This window comes from Pollicipes pollicipes, unplaced genomic scaffold, assembly GCF_011947565.3.
Source record: "Pollicipes pollicipes isolate AB1234 unplaced genomic scaffold, Ppol_2.1 Scaffold_7261;HRSCAF=8764_pilon_pilon_pilon, whole genome shotgun sequence".
Taxonomy (NCBI): Eukaryota; Metazoa; Arthropoda; class Thecostraca; order Pollicipedomorpha; family Pollicipedidae; genus Pollicipes; species Pollicipes pollicipes.
The window spans coordinates 40576001-40587288 of NW_023597054.1; the positions used below are offsets into that span (position 1 = coordinate 40576001).

Consider the following 11288-nt stretch of genomic DNA (forward strand, 5'->3'; position numbering starts at 1 on the left):
CCAGTCACGATGACCAACAGCGTGACATTCTCACGCCGGCGGTTGCAGTGGGGTCAGTTGCATTCTGAACGCACCGTCCGCAGCTTGTGCCGTTCAGAGGACCCCTCCGGCCACGTGGCAGATCAGAGACATCGCAGATTACACATTGTCTCTGTAGCTATCGTATTCGGTGTTAAAGCAAGTCATTTTCCCATCAGGAAATGCTTGACTGTGCTTGCCCGTCTTGGCTGTTGGCAGTGTCTGGGGCAGGCAGTATGTGGCCTGTTGTCCCTGCTGTCGGTATGTCTCCTAACGTGCTGCGCTGTGCGGCAGTCTCCGGTCTGTTGTCTCTGCTGTCGGTGCGTCTTCTAACGTACTGCTCTGTGCGACAGTCTCCGGCCTATTGTCTCTGCTGTCGGTGGACCTGGCGGCGGCGGTGGACCTGGGGCCGAGTCCAGACCTGGAGGTGGGCCGGCACCAGGTGCTGGCCGCCGCCTGCGACCTGGCAGACCTGCTGCGGGACGAGCTGCTGCTGACGCCGCCCTGCAGTCGGTTGGACGACGCGCTGGTGGAGCCGCTCAGCCGTCTGACCAGCGCCGAGGTGCTGGTCGCAGTGGAGGTGGGTGGCCGGCTGCGGCTGGGGTGTGGTCGTGTCCGCACTCGGCGCCGCTCAGCCGGTGCAGAGTGCCGCCGCTCGCTGGAGCCGAAGAGTGACCCCCATCAGCCACGATGTGCACTGAGCGCGCGGCAGCGGTCTTGGGCGATGTGACTGCTAGGGCAGGCTGCGAGCGGATGGCCGCGCCTGCTAGCCGGCCCCTGGGGGCTGTGCTATGCACGCCGGGTCATCGTCGCGGCAACGAACCGCGATGTGCGTGCTGGCACGAAGGAGACTGACGAGTGCTTGAGCGTGCGGTGTGGTGTGGACGCGGCGCGGATGTGGCGTCTATGGCTGGTGGGGCCGCCCGCGACCCGGTCCGGCTGACGGCGCGACCTGCGCGGCCGCGCCTGGTGCCCCAGAGTGACCTCTGCGCTCTCGCGCCCGGCAGCCGAAGCTGGTGGACGAGTCGGAGGAGTGGGCCAGCCGGGCCTTCAGCCGCTTCAAGGCCCAGGAGCTGCAGACCGACAGCGAGGACGAGGCCGACTGCTTCGGGACGCAGTCGGACACCTTCTGGATGGTGAGTGGTGCTCGGTGGCCCGGCGACCGGCACGGGCGCGGACCAGGGCGCTCCTGCCCACCCTCCGCTCAGGAGCGTGGCCTTCACTGGCGAGCTGGGCGAGTGAGCGGCCTTGGCTTACGAGGTGCCAAATCTGTTGGGATCAGTGCCACGTATAGTCGACACCACCGACCTAGCGATGCATTACGTATATGTGCTACCCTGGGCGTGCGCGTTGTCGTATTTTCGTTTTGCGAATCAGGGCGGTAGCTAACGAGTCAATGCCGACTTCGGCTGCACCAGGGTATTGGTGGGATTGACGCGCGAGCCTTCCGAAAAGGTGCATTATGGTCCGCTGACTGGTGGAACAGCTGGCCTTCCTATAGCCTGGCCATTCGACGGTATGTATTGGATGCGAGGGAAGTGCAATATATCTCAGTTTCTCTCGTGCACCATGACTGTACCGTTCAGGGAGCTGCTTTTACACTTGAACGGTCCATTCGGCCTCCGGCCTTTGTGCGCAGATGGAGCTGCCAAGGTTCTGTCTCATCCCGCACACTGCTATAATTGCCGCATCTACGTCAGGTCGACCCGTTGGGCGTGGCCCGCTATCCTGACTCTGGACACCAGAGAGGCTGAACCGACAGTCGGTACAGTGACCGGAGCCTATTCAGACATTTAGAGACTTTAAGGAAAGATGTGATAAATTGAGCTGTGTCGAAAGCGTGCCTTGTGGAAGTCAGGGAAAGTTGCGACACGTAGGGAGGAAGGCGATGAGTAGAAGATAGGCGGATAGCCATACTTGGTAATGGTATAAGTGATTTGTTATCAGTGGCTTAAGATGGTCGTAGTGGCTGCCGGTCGTGCATTTAAATCTAGCGTAATGGGTCGTCTGTTGAACTCCGCAAATCTTAAATTGTCATGCAAACCTTGTTCCTTGGACCGTTCCACGCGGAGCTTGCTAAGGTGCAGCGAAATTGCACACGGACAAACTGGCATTCTGCCTGTTCCCTGTGGCGTTGATTAGCACTATAGCCCGAGCTAACCGCGTGCCTTCTGCTATGTGGCCTGGCAGGTGCAGTTGACGGCCGACACGCTGGAGCACGTGCTGTACCTGCAGTCGATTGTGGCTCCCCTTGTGGACACGTACTACACCACCGCCTGCTGCCTGCATCGCCTGGTGACGCAGGAGCTGGCCGAGGCCGACTTCGTACTGGACGTCCTCTACGAAATAAAGAACAAGCTTATGCTGGGCATGCTGGCGTACGGTGAGTGGCGTCGGGGCGGGCGGGCGGGCTAGCGTTCGAGCGCCGGCCGGCCCGCCGTCGTCGGCCAACTTTGGCGGCTCCTTTCAGCCGACTCTCTCCGTCCATTACCGGGCGGTCGGCGGCTGGGGCGGCCGGCAGCGACGCCGCCGGCCGCGGCCCGCATTGGGAAAACGGTGCCCACACATCGGCGGCCGGCTGCCGTCCTGTGGAGAAGGCGTCTGCCGGTTGAAACCGTGGCGGATGCGGCAGTGGTCTGTCCCGGCTGCGGCAGTGGTCTGACCCGGCTGCGGCAGTGGTTTCGGGCGGCTGGTCTGGCCTGGCTGCGGCAGTGGTCTGTCCCGGCTGCGGCAGTGGTCTGGCCCGGCTGTAGCAGTGGTCTGGCCCGGCTGCGGCAGTGGTCTGGCCCGGCTGGGGCAGTGGTCTATCCCGGCTGCAGCAGTGGTCTGTCCCGGCTGCGGCAGCGGTCTGACCCGGCTGCGGCAGTGGTTTCGGGCGGCTGGTCTGGCCTGGCTGCGGCAGTGGTCTGGCCCTGCCGTGGCAGTGGTCTGGCCCGGCTGCAGCAGTGGTCTGTCCCGGCTGCGGCAGTGGTCTGTCCCGGCTGCGGCAGTGGTCTGGCCCGGCTGCGGCAGTGATCTGGCCCGGCTGCGGCAGTGGTCTCGGGGCGTGGTGCCGTGGGCTCCCGCAGCGATTATGCAGTGGAGCAGTTCTGGGGGCCAGCCATCGAGAAGTCCGATCTTAGCGTCGCGGCTGCCGGGCCATGTCGCCATGGGCGAATGGGCTATCGGGCCGATCAAGAGCTCTAGGATTATTTGACAGTGGAAGATATATCCTGGAAGGCCTGTTTCGCAGGCAAGAAATTCAGTGGTTGTAATGCTCAGCCCTATGTTTGGATCTGCTACGCAATTCATCAATGCCTGTCTGGTTTGGACGGAAAAGTCGGAACTAACAAGCGAATTTTATCTGGATCCCCGCCCGTCTTGGCCCCTGCACTACCGACACAGGTGATGTACGTTCCTTGTGCATCACATGCTTTGCTGATCTTAACGCTAGAGAGGTAGATTTATGCAGTTATTTACAGATGGAAAGCGCAATACGTACTTCTTCTCGTCGCGATGCGTTTCTCGTCGCATCGTTTGCAACAAGATGGTATGTCTCGTTTGATATGAACGGAAGTCGAGGGCCAACCCTGAAACGTGAAATAGAAAGAGAACTTGCGGCGGACGTAGTAGCGAAGCACTGCCCCGTGATGTCGGGGGCCGGAGAAAATACCTCGCTCAAAGCATGGTCGAGTTCTTCCACTCTCTTTTGGTTATGTCGATAGCTTAAAAGGCCTTTGGAAAATCGCGCGTGGATAGCGTCCTTTGGCGGTCAGGTCAGTCGTCTTGTGGCGGTCAGGTCAGTCGTCCTGTGGCGGTCAGGTCAGTCGTCCCGTGGTGGTCAGGTCAGTCGTTCTGTGACGTCCAGCTCAGTCGTCCTGTGACGTCCAGATCAGTCGTCCTGCAAAGATCAGCTCAGTTGTCCTGTGGCGGTCAGGTCAGTCGTCCTGCGACGGCCGGATCAGTCGCCCTGTGACGGTCAAGTCAGTCGTCCCGGAGCGATCGTGTCGGCTGCACGGTGTGGACTGGAGGGAGAGTTGCGTGCTGCGCGCGGTGGCCGCTGATGGTCAGCTGACTCAGCAGGCGGCTGGCCGACGGCCCGGCCCCGGCCGTCGCCTCCTCTCTCGGGAGTGATTTGCGCTGCAAACACACCCCGCATCCGTCACCCGTAGCGAAACGGCGCCGAAAAACGCGCGGCACAGGGCAGAAGCAGCGCAGGCTGTGATATTTCCCGGCGGAATAAAACGTGGGACTATGGCCATTTGTAATATATGCTCCGTGTTGTGAACGAATGTCAGGTGGACTAGGAGCGTTGTTCACTTCAGTTTATAGTATTGATGTATCTATTTAATCCTGGATTGTGCTTTTTGGCTGAGCAGCCTGTCCTCGGTTTTTTGAAACCATGCCATCTGATGTGTCAGGCGTGTGGACCCGTGCCCTCGAGGGCCTGCCAGAATGGCACGTCTTGGTGAAGTCCTCCCCGCCCCCCCCCCCCCCCCCCTCCCTCCCCTGTCACCGCCACCGCCACCGCCACCGCCACCGTCACCGGGAGACGTGCCGCGGGGTATCCGCTCCTGGTATTGTAAGAGACACGACATTTTCAGAGCATAAGGCTGAGGTGATGATGTCTTGAAGTTCGGTCACAGAGGCGATAGCTCACGTGGTTAAGTTCCAGCGAGGTCATGATTGATGCTCCAGTTCGTCAATAATCACAATACAAACGTAATATGTGCCGTAGATAACCGTCAAGCATATCAGCATATTTGCGTGTGCAAGCCATTATTCATTTTAGCATTATGTAAACAACGAGGAGGTCCGCCCTAACGAGGGAAGATGACACTGGTTATGCATTAGAGTTTGTTTTTGTTCTCCAGGGCAGGCATATTGATTTGCTGTTGCAATAGACGTGGGTCAGGCTGAGTTAGGCTGTCAATCGCCTCGGTCGCGAAGACAGAAACGCATGCTAATGGTGTTTGCTTGTACATTCAATGCGAATGGTAATCTCCGTGGCAGAACGGCCTTTGACAGATTCAGTACGTTTGGCAGAACAGGCTTAGTCAATTTACCTGTTAGGCAAATAGACAAAGCGTATTGTGCGGAAGAGTGAAGTTTTCCTGGTGCCTGCGCCGCCGCCTGAGCTCACAGACGCCAGGCGTGGTGTGCTCATGAGGCCGGCTGGCTCGCCGTCCCTTGCCCTTCTACGAACAGCGACATCATTCGCCGAAGGACAGGTAATTACGCGGCGTGTTGGCGTCCGAGGTTGAACGGAGGGATGAGCCCGTTCGCACCTGATGATGTGGGCGCTCTCCAGCCGCTGTCTGGTCACGCTGCAGCCGAACCCCACGTTTAGCAAAGGCCATGCGAAATGAGTTTTTAACAGCTGTCTTGTGTATCAGCGAGTTCCTTTTACGCTCCCGGTCTACCCGGTTCGTCTTGAGGCATTTCACCCCGACGCTCTAGCCTGCGCGACTGCAGTGGAAGGATGTCCTGCGAGGACGCCCCGCACCGATGGACGACGCGACATTGTCGGCCCGTGACCGTCTGCTCTCGCTCAGGCGGCGCGACCCCTCCCCGAGGCCCTGGCACGTCATAGGCACATAATCACTTCGCCGAGAGACCGTGAGAGGTCGTGGGCGAGTTCTGCAGTCGGCGTCGTCTGGCGTATTTATCGGCGGGACACCATCTCCCGCTGGAGCTCCCATCTCCGCACAGCGGAAGGCTGCGGTGCCGCCGGATGTCGTCCTCTCCTTTTGTCGGCGTTGGGCTCTCGATATTTCAGCCCTAACGCTCCGCCGCTTTTCATCTCCATGTCACGGGATCGTGGTGCGCCGCTCCGGGCCGGCGGCCTCCCGCTGCGCCCGCCATGGAGCGAGCCCTCTGTCGCCGGGCCGGACGGTGGAGCGGCGCCGACTGCTTGTGGGGGCGGCTGACCTGATCCGGGAGACGGCTGACCTGACCTGGGGACGGCTGACCCGACCAGGGGACGGCTGACCTGACCCGAGTGACGGCTGACCCGACCCGAGGGGCGGCTGACCTGACCCGAGGGGCGGCTGACCTGACTTGGGGGACGGCTGACCTGACTCGGGGGACGGCTGACCCGACCCGAGGGACGGCTAACCCGACCCGAGGGATGGCTGATCTGAGCCGGGGGACGGCTGACCTGACTCGGGGGACGGCTGACCCGACCCGAGGGACGGCTGATCTGAGCCGGGGGACGACTGACCCGATCCGACAGACGGCTGACCTGACTCGGGGGACGGCTGACCTGACCCGAGGGGCGGCTGACCTGACCCGGGAGACGGCTGACCCGACCCGAGGGACGGCTGATCTGAGCCGGGGGACGACTGACCCGATCCGACAGACGGCTGACCTGACTCGGGGGACGGCTGACCCGACCCGAGGGACGGCTGATCTGAGCCGGGGGACGACTGACCCGATCCGACAGACGGCTGACCTGACCCGAGAGACGGACTGACCTGACCCGGGGATGGCTGGGCCGACCTAGAGACGTCTGACCTGACCCGAGGGACGGCTGAGTCGATCCGGGGGACGTCTGACCTGACCCGAGGGACGGCTGATCGGACCGAATGACGGCTGACCCGACCTGGCGCCGGCCGATGTTTGACAGCTGTACTCAGCGACAGCCGCTGGCGCCAGTGATGCGGTTTACCTCACGGGATCGTGAGGTACTTGTGAGGTTTACCTCACGGGATAGTGAGGTGATTGTACCTCCGCATCTACGGGCATCAATCGAAGAACGCGATGCCGTAACATGTTTTCGTTGCCAGTTTGTGCGCCAGTTGTTGCGTTAAAATCCAGTTGGGAATAAAAGCCGGTGGTCACAGGTAATGATAACCAGTTAAAGCTACCGGAATGACCTAAATGTAGTTATGCCGATGTTTTGCTAAACCCCGATTCAGAACATTGTTGTTGGTGATTCCATACGGCGCGCTCGACTGGAGCAATGACGCCGGCTGTCGGTGCGCCGTCGAGCCGCAATCAACATTGTAAATGTCCGCAATCAAGTAATCATGCTACTCACGCAAAATTGCTAGGTTGGAAGCATGCCATGTACTTGAATTCGATTGGGCGCTGCATGATCATTTGCAGTCGACATGTTCTAAAACTCCGAACCATCACCGCCACTAGTTGTACGCCGTTCGAGAAGTTGTGCATTCCTGTGTATATCTGTATCGAAGGGCAAATGAGTGTTTCACCTCCGCTGCAAACATGACGCGAAACATGACTTCGTTATCTCACTTTGCCAACCGCCCATCCATTGGCATATTGTTGGGCTTCGATATTTGTTCTAATTCAACTTGTTAACAACAAAAAATCCCGGGAATGGGTGTAACGGTTTCGGGTAGTATCCGGTGTCAGTCATCCTGGCCGTTTTCTTACCGCAGCGTTGATGAGTAAAGCCGCGGGTTGAATGGGGTACTCGAATTATCAGTCAGTTTTGAACTAGACCGACCCGGCACAGCTCAGAAGTCACGCTTTGTAGGGGCAAGTATGTTGGCAGACACTGATAACAAGTGCATGCAAGTCTTGGCTGCAGATAGTGCCTTACTTTTAAAGTTGTGCTGTATAGATCGTTGTGGGCATGACAGTAAGTTGTGTGATCATACGAACTTGCAACACTGCAATTTCCTCGTGGTGACATATGATCTGTCCGATTAGCAGGGGACGGTCGAAGTTTAATTGCCAAAAATGCGAATGTGCTTGATCGAGGCTGGCTCCAGATCCGGGCGGCCGGGCGTTGCAGCGGCACGGGACTGGTGTCGGTGGAGGGGGAGCACGGACGAGCGCGTGAGCGACGATGTGGGCCATTGTGTGCAGACGATCACGCCCTCTCGTGCTCAGACCAGGAGTCCGTCCGCCCATTCTCGGACATTTTTAAGGGTCTGATGTCAGATCCCAGCGACCAGGCCATGATGAAGTAGACTGTACGATGCAGACGGTGTGGCCGGCTGCAGCTCACTAACGGGTGACTCCGACCTGTCCGAGCCAAGGGCGTATCTCTGCGCGACGGCAGGGTGGCCATGGTCACTCGTCCGAAACCGACGTCGGGTGCAGGACGCTGCGACGAAAACAAAGAGGACTTGGATCATGAACGTTACAAGGGCCCGTGGCCTGCTTTACCAATGTCCGTCCACAGCATTTGCAGTTTCTCGAGGTATTATTCACAGTTGCTAAAGCCGTGTATCATTGCCACCTCAATGATTTCATCGATTAAACTTGTGCCTAGCGAGTCTCATTGCCGGCCAATTTTTCGAGCAATGTATTTTCGAATTGGCTTGCGAATTGCTCATCAGCAAACCTCCGCCTGTTACATTCTCCTGAAATGCCGCCCTTCCAACGTATTAATCAAACTCATTGGCATCGGTTGCTGATGTTTGCTCTATCGGCTTATTTTTTGTAATTGCCTGCAAGATAGCATGCGACACCCTGATGCCTGTGATTGCATAGCTCGTCCCACGCCCCACAAGGAGTCGTGCTGGGCTCTGCGCGGTTGCCACGCTCACAAAGCGATGCTGACGCTTGGCTGACCCGGCCGGGAGGATAGCTGACGCTCGACTGACCCAGTTCTGGGGAACGGCTGACGTTCGGCTGATCCGGCCGGGAGACAGCTGCCGCCTCGGCTGACCCAGTTCAGGGGGCAACTGACGTTCGACTGACTCGGCCGGGAGGCAGCTGACGCTCGGCTGATCCGGCTCGGGGGTAACTGACGCTCGGCTGACCCAGTTAGGGGGCAACTGACGGTCGGTTGACGCGGTTCTGGGGGAACGCCTGACGCTCGGCTGGCCCAGTTCGGGGGGTGACTGTTGACGTACTCCTCTGCCGGGCCTGGCTGCCCCCCGAGCCTCAGGTGTTGTTGCCGGCTGGTCACGGCGCACTCCAGTCACGTCCGCCGGCCGAGACGTATTGAGCCCGGGCGCCAGTTGGCGTGTGGGGGCCGCCGCCCATTCAGAGAGGTGGGCCTGGCCAGCGTGTCCGGCCGGTGATGCGTGCGTGCGAGGCGCGGATATTGGCCGAGTGATTGTGGTCCGACGTGTGGACAGAGCGGCCCATTTGTCGGCCTTTGCCGGCCACCGATCTGGCCGAGATGGACTGGCTCGGCCTCATCGACGGGTGGTGTGAGCCGCCCGCAGACCGCGGGCCGGTCGCCCGCGGTGACGCCCTGTGGCCGGCCGGTGACGCTCTGGTGACCAACTGGTGGCGCCCAGGTGGCCGGCCGGTGGTCCCTCTGGTGACCAACTGGTGACGCTCTGGTGGCCGGCCGGTTACCCTCTGGTGACCCGCCGGTGGTCCTTTTGGTGACCGGTCGGTGACCCTCTAGGTACCAACTGGTGACGCCCTGGTGGCCGGCCGGTGACCCTCTGGTGACCCGCCGGTGGCCCTTTGGTGACCGGTCGGTGACCGCTCGATGACGGGCCCTGCTGTCCCGGCAAGCTGCTGGGCTGGTCGCTAGCGTCTGCGGGCCGGGCGTTCGTTTCCTTGTGATCCCCTAATCCACGCCTCGTGCTGCCGGTGGTGCTCAGCCCGCCTGCTGGTCGGCTGCCCTGCCGATGGTTCCCGGACGGCCGGGACCGTCGGGAGGCCGGCGTCCAGCTGGTGGCGCGCCGCCGCGCCCGGCAGGCCGGCCGCTCTCCGCCGACTCGTCCGGCTCGAGTTACGTGCGCCGCCGGTGATTATGGTGCGGCGCTGTGCCAGGCTGCGGTCGTGGCCCGGGCTGGAGTGGCCGACTGGGGACGGACCAGACTCAACCGTCGCCCTGCGTGACGCACAGCGCGGGCCGTCGGCGGGCCGGCACTGCAGCAGCTCTCAGAAACAAACACGTCCAGTCCAGGCTCTGCCGCGGACTGCCTTGGGACCTGTGTGTCGTGCATTGGGCCGTGTACTCCTCTTATCGAGCTCGCTGAGCTGTGGTGGCAGTGTGTGTTCGCTGCGCCCTCGGACCGGCCGCCGACCGTCTGCTCGCCGCGCCGTCGGACCGGCCGCCTTTGGGCCGTGTCGGGCCCGTCGGTGTCGTGTCTCATGGCGCAGGTGGGCTCGCGCCCGGACACCCTCCATTCGGTCGTCACTTGACAGCCTTGCGGATGACATTGGCGGCGTGGTCAGCGCGTCGCGTGCGCCGCCGCCGTCTCCCTGATGAATCCGAGCCGGACCGGTCGCCGGCAGCGGCCCTGTTTGCGCCGTGTGGCTCTAATTGACCGGAGATTGGTCGTCTCGCCGCCCGCCTCGGGCGGCGTCGGGCCGGGGCCCGCCGCAGTCGTGCTGGCAGGGCCCTCCTGTGGCCGGCGCCGGCGCGCTGTCCGGCTGTCGACCTGTCGTCTGCTCGGGCGGCGCTGTCCAGGGTCTCGGCGTGACGCCGGGCCGGGGCTCTGGGCGACATTGACTGTCAGGCTGTCTCGGGGCTTTGTCTACAGTGAAGATCATGGCCAGCCACCAGTTTGTTGGATGGTGGGGGATGAATGGTGTGTGGTGGGTCAGTAGCGGGTTGCGATGCATTTGGTAGTTTTCAGCGGCATTTGCGAAGTAGCTTTCCCCCCCCCCCCCTCCCAACCGTCCACCCGCCCGACCCAAGCATGTACATACCGCTGAGGGTCATCCACCGCGGGTCACCACAGGGCCGGGAGCCGCGCTCCAGTCGTATCCGCCGTCCCGCGTGGTGGGCCGGCCTGTATGACCCGGAGCGCCGCCCCCGCCGGCCGCGTGCCCTGGGGTGACGCGCGCCGTTCCACCGGTCGGACGGCACCAGCTGGCGGCGGGGCCGGCCTCCGGACGCGGGGGTCGCCGGGCCGCGGGCCGCCGGCGCCAGGCGCCCTTTGAGCGCCACCGGTCCGTGCACGGCCGTCCAGCCGGCCGGAAGGAATTAATGCGCCGTCGGCCAGCGCCAACGCCGCTCGAGCCACGTGCGCATTGTTGGAGGGGCGGCGCTGGCGGCCGCGGCACGGCGCCACGGCCGACCCCCGCTAGTGGACGCCCGGACTTGTCCATAGGGCCGCCGCGCGTGACCGCGCTGGGCCCCGACTGGCCCCGTGTAGGCCCAGACGACACTCGGACGGGTTCCGTGTAGGCACAGACGACACTCGGACGGGCTCCGTGCAGGCACAGACGACACTCGGACGGGCTCCGTGCAGGCCCAGACGACACTCGGACGGGCTCCGTGCAGGCCCAGACGACTCCGACGGGTTCCGTGTAGGTGCAGGTGACACTCGGACGGGTTCCGTGTAGGCCCAGACGACACTCCGACGGGCTCCGCGTGGGCCAACGCACTCGGACGGGCT

General features: G+C 61.9%; 2 protein-coding genes across 2 annotated transcripts in view; both read left to right on the plus strand.

Annotated features, from left to right (window-relative positions):
• The window catches only part of LOC119111426 (glycerol-3-phosphate acyltransferase 1, mitochondrial), a 15833-nt gene extending 13153 nt beyond the window's left edge, over positions 1 to 2680 (plus strand). The window contains exons 12-15 of the mRNA XM_037235237.1: positions 372 to 598; positions 1026 to 1154; positions 2209 to 2401; positions 2673 to 2680. Coding sequence (XP_037091132.1) covers positions 372 to 598; positions 1026 to 1154; positions 2209 to 2401; positions 2673 to 2680 — 557 coding nt within the window. The remainder of the gene's footprint in view (positions 1 to 371; positions 599 to 1025; positions 1155 to 2208; positions 2402 to 2672) is intronic.
• Positions 2681 to 9103: 6423 nt separating this feature from the next.
• The window catches only part of LOC119111427 (apolipophorins-like), a gene marked incomplete at its 3' end in the record, with an annotated part of 21852 nt that continues 19667 nt past the window's right edge, over positions 9104 to 11288 (plus strand). Inside the window, exon 1 of the mRNA XM_037235238.1 lies at positions 9104 to 9134. Within this exon, the coding sequence (XP_037091133.1) occupies positions 9104 to 9134 (31 nt within the window). The remainder of the gene's footprint in view (positions 9135 to 11288) is intronic.